We start from the raw sequence: 13,627 nt of genomic DNA, 5'->3' as shown, positions 1-13,627 counted from the left end.
GAAAACGCAAATGAATTAAAGCAACAGCAAATAAACAAACACTGGGAACTAATAATAACATTACCAATAACATTAAAAGGTAAACATACCAACATATGGAGTGACAAAAATGGCTACAGTGATGAATAGCGATGAGAAATCCATTACGGAAATGAACGGTGTTGTTGCATGAACATTCGCTTTCAAACTGAGTCAAAACAAATAGAAATACATGGATTTATAACAACTGGCATTATGTCTGAGTGATATTCTCTCTTTAATATTCAATTTGCTTGTATCTTAAGCTCCTCCTCCTCATTAACATATCGAATACTTGAAGCTAAAATTGTTGTTGTGTATTGACATATATGCTGTAACCAGGTGTTGATAATGACTGCCTCTTTAGGTTAACATTATAAGAAAATATGCATCTAAAACGAGTCCAGTAATACATATGCAAGGATGTTCGTCGAAATGACAACTGGCACACTAATTCCATATCTTGCATATTGGAGAAGACGTAAACATATTTTGCCTTTGTTTTATATGTGAATTAATGTACAACATGAGATGAAAAGTTATGTCAGTATTAGGCCTGTTTCGTACCGTATTCGTTCTATTAAGGTTTGTCGGGTATAAAATATATTATAAATTATGATGAAATAGTCATACTTGACGGTATATATATATATATATATATATATATATATATATATATATATATATATATATATATATATATATATATATATTGTAATTCACCTTCGTCAAAATTCGTGTTTGTGGTCTATGCGACCAGTGACAGTAGGTTGTAAAGAACATAAAACATGGCAAACATTTATCTAAGATTATAGATTAATACTCAGATTATTATTAATTGAGGTAAACATTTTTACGTTTATCTGAATGAACTTGGAAATAACTAGCTTGTTGACAACTTAGACTGTTTTAGACAGGAAACTGCCCTACGTCCTTGCATTATTGTGTCATTTAGATTATATATATATATATATATATATATATATATATATATATATATATATATATATATATATATATATATATATATATATATTTGGTTACCTGCAACGTTCTTCATTCGTGCCTTAACATCCGAAGCGTAATTAGTCTTATTGTTGTATTCTGTGTTTTATTTGGGTGCGTTTATTTATATAAATTATTCACTTGGATTAGAAAATGTTCAATAATAAGTTTCGATATAAATAGTAAAATTGTAATTATAGTGAATTCAGACTATCACATTTTGGATTATATCATTGTGATACATCAAATCACTTCGCCACTTTCCTGGCCGTTGACCCATTAGCACGTTATATACTACGAACTAATGGACACATTCAATATTAAAATTTATTTGGAGCATCATAGGATTTAAATTGGAAATTCAAACACTTTGACTTGTAACAGAACTTTTAAGACCATCATATAATATTCATGTAGATCATGTTAAACTATGCCAAAACAACGATGATGATGCATGTCATCATTGAACCCTAATATGTCAAGTCATTGCAGTGCAAGAAATGTGGCTATAATTTATGACAGTACGTAACCAGAATTTGAATGCATAATATAGATGGAAATAATTGGATTGTATGTCTCAGTTGTGACATCACAAAACAGAAATTTCATTTTATATCCTGTTCAGCTATGACTGGATAATGTATCAGTGTCCTACATACGTAACACAAGTGCACATAAGGCGTCTGGTTACCATATAGTAAACAAAACTCTTTAATAGGTCTTATCGGCCTTGTTCCATATCCGATATATTAGTCTCACACAGCAAATAATAATGACACATACAAATATAGCTTATATATGTAATGCTGAAATGAATGTATTCGTGGGTGCGTGTGTAGGAGATAGACAAACAGACAGGCTATGTTTTTGAGGTGGGGGGTAATTAGCGAGAGATTGCAATTTAACAAGTATACAAATTATATAAATATAACAAGTATCACAGTCACACCACATCTGTAAGTAATGATTCGAGTCTCTGGCTTGGCCAATGTCGGTATTTCAGTTAGGCTTCCAGTAGCTTTTTGTGAGATGGTGGTTTCTACCGGGTTATGCCCGGGTTCTTAAACCACCAGAAATAATGGGCACTATGCATATCCTATCTGGCCCTGAACAACAGCATTAAACCCAAATATAACATAACAAGAACAGCATGCAGAACTTAACACGACACTGTGTGAAAGGTCTGCATAAATAAATAATGTACGATATTCGTCTAAAATAACCCATGTTCTTTGGTGCTATTTGCAGTTACACGCATATCGCAGCATAGTACTATAGTGACATGAGCACACAAGTTGTGTAGGTAAATATACTAGTACGCTAGATTGTGGAATGAAAGATGATTCATAACTTACCTAATAGTCTTGTTTATGTTAAAGAACATTTACATTCAATACGAAACACGGAAAAGATAAGAATTCAAAGTCTTAACATTCATTTACCGCTATTTGTTTTTCTTTGTTTTCTATTCATAGAAATGTATCATAATTTACATTCACCATAGGTTACCATATTAATCAATAGGTGAATAATTGCTAAGCTACTTTTTTATTTTGGTAAATTAAGTTTCCGTTTCATTAGTTTATTATATATGCAAACAGATATTCCCCTGTTAGCCCGTTTCTTGTTGTGTCTTTATTTTCTCCCTTCTTAAGTTATAATAAATTATAATAAATCATTATATGCATTTCCGATTCATCACGTGGATATCATGTACTGTCATCTCCCTCTGACTTGATTATTTCGTTATCATCAGCTATATTGTATTCTATCTGATTTTAGCTTCAGTCTAGTCAGCTATGAAAACCTTAAAAATATAGCTCATATGTTTGTATGCTTGAGTGTGTATATGTTAGTTATGAGACAAAGAGAGAGAATCGATTAGATTGGGTTTGCTCATTAAAGAGATCGACGGAGGGAGATAAAGTGTGACCATGTTGAAGATAGTGTGTATGTAATTAGGTTGGTGTGTGTATTCAGTCGATTATTTGAAAAGAGAAGTTTAAGGGATAGAGAGGGAGAAATTTATTTAAACTTGAATTCCCTTAGTTTTTTCTCTATCAGCGTTGTCTAAGTACTCCATCATCTGCATTAATATCATCATAATTACTACAATAGAGCCATTAATATCATCAGTATAATCATTGTCGTTATCACTATAATACATATCATTAGTAGCATTAGCATATATTAGTGTTATTATCGTCATAATCAGTTTTATCATTATCATTATCTATATAAGCCAGTTGATGAACATTTAGTCAACATACTTATTGACATATATAATAAATGTGCTATAATAAATTTATCATTTATTTCCAAACGGCATCGTACCAACCAACTAGCATGAACATTCTGAACACGTGACAGGTATTAGAGCAGGGTAAATTATTTATAAGTTCTCACCTGCTGGATTTCATGACAATGTCAATTGAAATTTTCATTCAACAAGAAATATGTGTGACATTTCCAGATTATATCCAGTAAGTTCTTGACAATTTATGTTTGAGTAAGGACATTACGTTGCTATCATTTTCTTCGTGTTGTAACTAGTTACAAAGGAAGAGACACAAAACAGAGAGAGAGGTCCACCTCGAAATTAATATTGTGTAAACTCTGTTAGACCCATGTCGCATTATTTGCAATCTAATTAACCATGGACATATATATGGACAAAGTCTACTTAAACCATCACTGTCGTAAAATTGCTTGCTTTAAACTTATAACACTCCCAGTTTTGACATTTGTACACGAAACTTTAGATTATTATTCATCATAATGCATATCCACAGTAACATTTTCAGGTGTAAATCTTGTAGCAGAGTAATCTGAGCAAAGGAAACTCTATTGTGATGATACAAGCTTAAATAATATATACGTGTTTGGTTGTATGCTTCCTCGCTTTTAGGCGGGGTAGGTTTTGCCGCTTGACTAAATATTCTTCAAAGACAGACCTCAGTTCATAACATATAAATGTCAACGATACACTTTGTGTATGTGTGTATGTGTGTGTGATTTGGAATTTTAGCCTTGATTTAACAATGTTTTCAGTCAAATCACTACGATGCATGCAGTGTGACAGTTTATACTAATGTCTAGCATCGATGCATCTTGCCGCAGACATGCATAAATACGACCCACCCAGTCACATTATCCTCACAACAAACCGACCAATCATCACACTAGCTTCTTAATGTTGAGTACATAGCGAGGCAATTCCTACATCCATTTGTCAGACGTCTTTGGAAGTAATTTACCTTGGACTGGAAACCCGAAGGACAAGTTTTATCTATAAAAGGAGTTAAGAGAATCCATTAACAGTTACATAAATTTCATAGACCTTAATAATTATATTAAATATATAAAATCCCCTATAGGGTCATGATTGCCAATACTGAAGCCGCAACAAAGTACTGACTAACGATAACAGTGTCCGATACGTGTTGTTATCTCGTAGCGTTTTACTATTTTTGGAAAAGATTAGATGTGGTCTCAAGCGATATAGACACGTTTGATTTTTACACAGTATGACAACGTAAGTTCATGACTGTTGCAGTAAACATAACAAATTATGTTTAACACTTTTAAATCCATGTATGAATATAAATTATATTTATTTTGGCTTTTAATCTATTTTAACGGTTTTAAATGAACGTTTCGTATATTCTTATATATTTTGCAATTAGGAAATATTTCACAAAGCCTAGATCCCGCCGATTTCTTTATGCAGTATTGTTTCAAGTACTTGCAATGGGTGTGTCTCAAATGTAATATTACATAGCATAAACTTCACTGAATATCCTGGATGAGCATCACTGTATAATTTTGTCTGTGTCCTACATTCATTACACAAGGGCACATACGACTACTCCTTAACATATAGTAAACAAAACGTTTAAAATAATTGCTATCTGTCTTGTTTCAAACAAGATTGAATAGTCCCACACAGCAAACGATAAGACACATGCTAATATAAGCCTAACTGTGTTTGTGATGGAGTATGTGTGTGAGCGTGTGTGTGTGTGTGTGCGTGAGTGTTTGTATAGTGTTTACATGGATAGAGAAACAGTGTGTGTGTGTGTGTGTGAGAGAGAGAGAGAGAGAGAGAGAGAGAGAGAGAGAGAGAGAGAAAGAGGAAGAGAGAAAGTCATACCGGTAAGAAAAATATAGAGAGAACGGATTAGAGTTATCGTGAACTTAGCCACAGAGAGAGAGAGAGACAGAGAGATAGACAGAGATAATGGTCTACAGTGAGTCTGATCTTAGATAGAAAGATAGTGAGAGATATAGAGAAAAGTGGTAGAGTGAGTGTGAAATTAACCAGAGAGAGATAGAGGGAGAGATAGAGAGAGGGGGAGGGATATTTAACAAACATAATAATTAGAAAGACAAATGTCGTACTTCCACGTATAATGCTTATCCCTAAGCCAATCCGAAAATGGTTGAACACAGTAATCATGCATACTTTAAATTTCTCTTTTATTATCTATCAACTATCAACTTACTGGAATCGGTTTGTAAATTTGAGTTAGTCTGAATCCCATGTAGTATTTTTGTGTGTTGATTGCGTGTTTTGTGATTAGACTTACCATGTTTTGCTTACACTCTCTCTCTCATACATATAATTCGTCTGTTATCGAAATTGGGGAGTCTTTAGTCAGTTGGTTTCACATGTTAAACCTAGCAATGACTGAATATCAATTTGTTTTCTTCACTATGAGTTGTGTCGAAACTACATGCCTTGCAATTAATAATTTGTATATTTATTTAAATTGAAATTGTTTATTTTATCAGTTTCAATCAATTTTTTTCCTCCAGTTTAGATCATCTGTGCAATTTGGGATAGAAGCAAAGGCTATAGTTCCAGTCGGCCGATTCTAAAGTGCCCGTTTTAATACGTCCCTATTATCCCACATCTTTCCTTAGTAACTTGAGTCTCGGGTTTGGCCAAAGTGGTTATGCGAGTCAGCTCTCCAGTAACTCATATGGGTCTGTGGTTTCTAGAGTGTTTTTCCAGTGTTCCTTCAACATTCTATGTACTGGCCGCCATGAATATCCAATCATGTGTTGAAAAATGGCGCTAAACCCAAATATACTAAAAACAGCATGTATAAACGAACACTGCACTATCGTGTGAGGTGTGCGCGGATAAATAGTGTACAAAACTTTTTAAATAACTGTTCTGTCATCGTTTTTACGTTTACACGCATAGCCCAGCATAATACTTTGCGCAAAATAATTGTGCATGTATCTGTTCCAGCAAACTTTATCGTTGCATGAAAGATGAATCTTAACTGACATAATAGTGTCGGTTGTAGTAAATAACAGTTATAATAAATACGATAAGAGAAACAAATAAGAAATCATATAGTCATATCTTTTATTTCTTGGTGTTTCTTTTACATTGTTCATATAAAAGTATTCTAATGTACATTCATCACAGGGTATTGTTTTAAGGTGTGCAATGCTCTTTTAGTTTGTTAAACTAAGTTTCCGTTTCATTAGTTACTAGTGCATATTATAATGTATTCCCGTTCTTGCCAGTTACTTCTTGTTTCGTTTTTCTTTCATCTATTTAAATTATAATTAATTGCTACATCATTATTTGTAGTTCATATTCATCACGTGCGTATCATGTAATATCACATCGATCCCACTTGTTTGGTTCCTTTTTATCAGATATATTGAATTCTATATGAATTTTGCTGCAGTCTGCTCAGTCGAATTAAAGTCACAACTCAACACTGTTACAGTCATATTTTGGTTTTGTATTATATTTCATGATCTATACATTCATTATTCCTTCATAATACCTTTGCAACTGTGTCTTTCTGTATTATTCGACATGTAATAATGGGCGGTTGCATTTTATGTTACAGTTTACGAACTGTTTTCTTCTACATAGTTCAATTTCGAGGCGAAGTCCATCTTATCAGTGACTTTAAATTACAATACGAGCAAAGACGTGTTCGACTGTTTAACATGGGATAAGAATCGGAATCTTCCAAGAGAGCATTATATCTGTACTTAGTAAGAAAAGGTAGAAATGCAATGATGTTCAATTTATCAATCTTCCTTTTACATTGTGCATATATATACAATTAATTTAACATATATCATTGTTTCCAAATCTTGTCTTCACAAATGTGTTCATTTGTACATCATGGCTATTTCTAGTTCTTAATTATCCAAGAACATTGAGCTGAATCATGTTCAACATCGGTATCATATAATGATTTATTATAAGCTGAATCGATGTCAAATATCGGTATCAGATTCGTACTGACCTATATATTGGTCCAATATCGATAACATATTCAGATTCATAAAGCAATAATAATTCGCTTACTTTTTGAACAGATAGCATCTTGTATTTTGTATATTTGACACTTGTATATGTTCGCTATAAATTAATTTTTTCATCACATAGTTTGATTATTTTGATCTCAGTTCACTTACAAGGACTCAACTAAATGACATTATTACTGACGATGACCTTACTGTAGACGGTTTTCATAAACCAATTAGAAAAGAAAATCGTGGGTGGGGTGGATTGTTTTCTGACCCTCCTAAGAGGAAATAGTTAATGACGTAACTGAGCCTGACAACAAGATACTGTATATACGCAGTGAGAAATCCTATAGCTATATGTTCGATATGTTATTATCCGGGAGATGAGAGGAACTCAATAATATGTTAACAGCCCTTAACTTTAAGTGTCACAGTGGTCAATCTCAATCAGAGATGAGATATTAACGGTGCCCGAGTTGACCTCAATAGGCGTCACTATATGTTTTAAGGAAAAGCCAATGTTAAAGTGAATACTTCCTAAATAATTAATAAGAAACATGAACTAATTTTTGGCAATTACTGCGATGAGATTATAAGAATTATAGTAAAATAAAAAACATTTTGCATTGACATTTAACCAAACCCAAGTCAATCTGACACTATAATTGTATGATAACCATCATTGTTCATTGGCTTACTGGATTGTCTGGTATTTTTTTTTTTTTTTTTTTTTTTTTTTTGTTGATCAAGTTGATCTTGCAATGTCCAATAGAGAGAGACAAACGAAACTACACATATATGGAACATGTTTATCGAATCCATATTGGTATACATGTAATCATATCGACCCTCTAATTCCTTCTGAATGAATCATTATATTCTGTTAAAATTAACAATGAATATATATTTTACAACTGATTGCTCACTTTATAACGGATTCAATTTTGTCCTCTCCGGTCTTCTTATTTCATGCAAAACTCTGTTATATTTGGTACAAAGCATATTTACCAGTCCCATACAGTAAATTAATGATAAACAGAAAAAAAATATTGTTCATATGTATATATGACTGAGTATGTGTGTTATTTGTGAGAGTGAGCTATAATGGGTTAGACTGGGTGTGCACATTTGAGAGCTCAGGTAAGGGGGATAGAGATAAAGCATGTTCAGCGTTTGTATAATTATCAATTGGAGATAGATGTATTAATAATTGAATGTCATAAGCTTATCCTCATTGAGCGATATATAAGGTACAAATTATTTGCATTACTATCATAAGCATGAGTCAATAGAACCATGCATATTATCATTGTCAGTATAGTCCGTATAAGTATTATACTTTTTATTATTATCATTAGCATGTGTGAGTATCAGTATCATCATTATTAGTATTATCATTATCATTATCACAGTTATGCCTATCATTAGTATCGATATGTTTTATGATTAGGCTTAGTATGTAATTTGATTACTACTTTTATAATGGTTACGTATCTCCCTATGTGTTCTCGTGTTTTTTGCCAATATTCTGTCTCACCATATGAATTTATCTTAAATAAACGTTGCATATAGTTGCGTCCTACGTGTAGGAATCGCAGTCTCGGGCTTTATAGGCTAGAGTCTATTTAGTTTGAGCTCGCTATCCTTTAATGCTGATGGGAATGCCTTCTTTGCATCACTGAAGATTCAAATGCAGCAATATTCATCTATTGAAAAGGTTCCTAAACAATTAGCCGAACGAATGTTAGAAAACGAGAAACATGATGTAGATTTCGTATAAGATAATGCATGTTTATAGGACAGGACAGTTCCGTTTACACTTGAATTGGGACAAACCACGAAAATGGGTCGAATCAACACAGTTAATGCAAAGTGTGTGACATTAGCTACATGTAATATACCTCGAAGCCAGATAAAGATAATCTCAGGTATAATTTATTATGTGTATTGACCAGAGAGACATTGTCTAACACTTCTACATATTTTAGCATATATGTAGATCAAACGCAAAAAGCATTATGAATGCTCAGGTACAGTGTAGAAAGATAAAACACATCTGACAAAGGAAACAATCAGAATACTTTGCAAATCCCAGCCACAGCAAAGCTTGGTAAGGGCATGTTGCTGTAAAACCACATACATAAGCAACTTGTTTTATTCCAAAAACTTAAAAATATTTTTGAACGAATACAGCAACACTATAAGAACACATATCAAATATTAGGAAGAAGAAAAAAATAATTAGGTTCTAAACATATGTATAATTCGTTAACATAACTAAAATGTTGCAAGGTTTTCAAATACGTTTTTTCCAACGAAAATACGTAAGACCAGTAATATACGAATAAATTTGATAAATATAGAGAAATCATCACAATAAACTGTATTTCTTAACGAAACATTTGATGAAAATGCCTTTATGGAAATAAATATTTCGTCAAGTTCAAGGTCGAGGAATCAAATGTCAAATGTACAATGTATATATATATATATATATATATATATATATATATATATATATATATATATATATGGTGTTTGGTATTGTTTGGGGTGGGGTGTTCTCATTATTTTATTTAAATTAATGTTGAAGTTATACCCAGGCTCGATGTTGTAGGAAGTGAAATTAGTGATGGAAAGAGGTAAAACTCCGATCCCCCAGTCAGCAATGCCGACAGTTACATTATTGAGAACACAAAGGTGAAATTCAAAAGTATAACAATGTAATACAATTCAATATTCAACTTATAATAATTTCACAATCACTCTTATTCCTCACGCCGAAGTGACAGCCTATTACATCCTGTGATTTATAGTGTGAGAAAGCTTTTCCACCTGTCCTAGCCTTCTACTCATATTTATCTCTCATATCCCGCCAAATCCTTCTCTCCTTCCGACTGCACTCCTAACTCCATCTCTTTGAATGTTGTTTCTCCAATTTCGCCTCCTTGACCCATTTCCTCCTTCTCCTTGTCTCTGCTCTCCGATTAACCTTCGAATCACATCGACATCTCCATTGGTCTCTATTTCGTCTATCTCATAGACATTCGGGACTAAACCAGACCGAAAGTCTGTCCCTATAAAGCTTCCATTACGATGCTTTGTCTTTCTTTATAATTTCCTAAGTTTTCCCGCCAATTCACGAGTAGCTTCCCGGAGTTATTATTACAACTTCTCAGCACGATGTTTCACAATGACTAGGGTTTCAAATATAAAGTACTCAGTTAAATTCGGGTTGAAATGGTGACCACATCCTCTATCAATTATGATTGGACATCGATTCCACCATTTTCTATTCAACTTAGCAGACAATGATCCGGCCGTCTGTCAGCGTGGTGAACTTTACCATGTTAATAAGGGTCCTTTTCTTGAATAACGTCCACATGTGATTTTTGACACCCAAAAAGCCGGGCTTTTGTAGCAATTACGAACAGGACCACTAAAGCCGGGGTCTAACGTATATACATGGCTTCTAAGCAAGTCCTTTGTACTTGACTTACGTAACCGCGGGCAGACCTTGTGACAATATATATATATATATATATATATATATATATATATATATATATATATATATATATATATATATATATATATATATATATATATATTGTAATTCGTGTTAGTGGTCTTCTTGACCAGTGATATTGAGGCTGTAAACAACATAATATCTGGCAAACATGTATCTAAGATGATGTATTTGTCAGAATATTATTAATGGAGGTTAATGTTTTAACTTCTATATTAATGTAGGATGTTAGTTTTTCAATTGGAAGAAACTAGCTTGTTGGCAACTTAGAATGTTTTAGAGAGTTGGATGTCCAACGTCCTTGCTTTATATTTTTTAAAATTTAGATTCTTCTATAAATGTGTTTGCATACAATAACAATCAATCCTTATTTAAACTTCGGAAACGTAATAAGTCTTATTGTTTCATTCCGCTTTTAATTTGGCTTGGTTTATTTATATAAATTATTCACTGGGATTAGAAAATGTTCAATAATAAGTATCGATATAAAACGTACATCTGTTATTATAGTGAATTCAGTCAATCACATTTTTAATGATATTATTGCGATACACCAATTGACTTCACCATATTCCTGGCCATTGATCCATTTGCACGTTAAATAATACGGACAAATGAGCAAATTCAATATTAAATTTCTTGGGAGGATCAATGGATTTAAATTGGACATTTATTCGTTTTGACTTGTAACATAACCTTTTGGACCATCATATAATATGCATTTAGATCATATTAAACTATGCCAAAACAACGATGATGACGCTTGTTATTATTAAACTTTAATATTTCAAATCATTGCAGTGCAAGAAATGTGGCTATAATTTATGACATTATGTAACACTGTTCTATGCATGTTGGAATGGCCAAATAAAGGCAGCATATAGAAGAGATTAAAACTGGACTTGTCGCTAATAAGTGGTTTCCAGGCTGCGAATGACAGCTGATCCTCTACATTCAACTCGCTTGATAAGACCGGTAGGGTCAGCTGAAGTCGTATAGCCTGAGCGTTCGGTTGAGATAGTGTGACCGGCCGGGTGGGCTGGATTGGCTGATTGATGTAGAAGGACGGTAGGCCGGCTGGTTGTCTTTTATACTGGTTTGTGAGACCCAGATATACACTATATGACAATTGTGTATTGTCAGTGGAAGTTGTGGCTCACTGCGTAGGCCAAAACGTTAAAAACACCATTTATCTCCATCTTAATCAGACAAGTGTGGGAAGTTGGATCTACACCTAGATGGTTGCTTAAAATAAAAAGACAACTTTATCATTGTCATTTTTCGACATTATAGTCCATAGCGCCTTTACAAAAATCTTGATGATCATTTCTTCCAAATTGGTACTCATTCTTGAACGTTTCGTCACATTTAGGCTTGAAATGATAAAGAAGTTAACGTGAAAAGTAAAACGAGTAATGATACTATGCTAACGGATAAAGGACATGGCAAATGCACCAAGGAAATATATTTAAATTATATTTACATATCTGATCGCCAATGATAATGACGTATTTGGCTATGAACACGGAATAATAATGATAATACTAATAATAATAATAATAATAATAACAGTAAAAATGACATACGATAGGATAATGGTTTTGGCCTCAAAGCGTCTTAATTTCTTGCAGACTATTTACAGTCTCTAGCATCCACGATTAAATTTAAATGGCACTTGAGTTTGCAATTAGGGCAGTACATTTCATAAAAGTAATGTATATTTGACTGTTTTAGATCCCTATACCAATTTATATTTGTAATATTTTGACAGTTCATAATTTTATTCTACTACGCAAGTAGACGTATCTTATTACCTTAACAGTTGTGCATTCTTCATATATTTGACAAATATGTTTATGCATCAGTATTGTTTCAAGTCGTTGCACGGGTGTGGCTGTCAATTCTAACAGTATGTAGTAGACCTTTAACTGAATATCCTACTTGTATTTGATTGGACAATTTAGCTGCATTCAATGAACTTGATATAAGTGCACGTAATGCGACTGGTTATCATATAGTAAACACACCACAACTCATACTTGCTATCTGCCTTGTTATAAGTATACAGTGGTCCTTTCACATCATGTGCCAGATTAATTTAACTACGTAAGCATTTACTTCCAGAAAACTGCAAGGCAATAAATCAGACAAAAATCTTGAACGCTTGGATGACAGTAGAGCACAATGTTATATCTTCTAAATTATCCACTTTTTCATAATTGATTGCTGACAAAAAAGTCATGCGATATTTGAGACATCTACCAAATAAATTAAAATCTGATTCTTGTATAAGTAGTACATTGCTTATTGGATTCAGTATGAGTTGATAATGATTATAGTGAATTATACATTTTGCACTGACACAAAGCCATACAATGTCAATTATTATCCTGAAATTGACTGATAACCATGGTTGTTCATTTGTGTATTATATTGTTTGATTGTGTTGCTTTTTCTTTAAGTTTTTTGTTTAATGTGCAAGACAGTGTAGGCCAGTAATAAAGATTTATCTAGAACTTTGTCTTATCGAAACCATAATGGAAGAGATGTAGTCTTTTCGATTGTCCTTTTACATATGAATGTATCTTTAATTTTCGTAACAATTATATATTTTACTATCGATTGCTAACTTCTTAACTAAGTTAGTTTTGTCCTCTCCAGTCTCACTGTTTCATGCAAAACTCCGTTATATTTACTTCGAAACAGTAAATAAGAGCAAAACATGAAACTAAAGCTCATATGTGTTTATGCTTGGGTGTGTATTTGCTACTTATGATACAAAGA

General features: G+C 32.8%; 1 protein-coding gene across 1 annotated transcript in view; it reads right to left on the bottom strand.

The window, feature by feature from the left end:
• LOC149771574 (galactose-specific lectin nattectin-like) overlaps positions 1-247 on the bottom strand; it is a 6,944-nt gene extending 6,697 nt beyond the window's left edge. The window contains exon 1 of the mRNA XM_089948335.1: positions 90-247. Within this exon, the coding sequence (XP_089804461.1) occupies positions 90-144 (55 nt within the window). The 5' untranslated portion in view covers positions 145-247. The remainder of the gene's footprint in view (positions 1-89) is intronic.
• Between the last annotated feature and the right edge of the window lie 13,380 nt (positions 248-13,627).

The sequence above is a fragment of the Sinohyriopsis cumingii genome, unplaced genomic scaffold (assembly GCF_028554795.1).
Source record: "Sinohyriopsis cumingii isolate HCF-2022 unplaced genomic scaffold, ASM2855479v2 utg001770l, whole genome shotgun sequence".
Taxonomy (NCBI): domain Eukaryota; kingdom Metazoa; phylum Mollusca; class Bivalvia; order Unionida; family Unionidae; genus Sinohyriopsis; species Sinohyriopsis cumingii.
The sequence above is the reverse complement of the archived record's forward strand: the minus strand, read 5'-3'. Positions and strand labels throughout refer to the sequence as shown.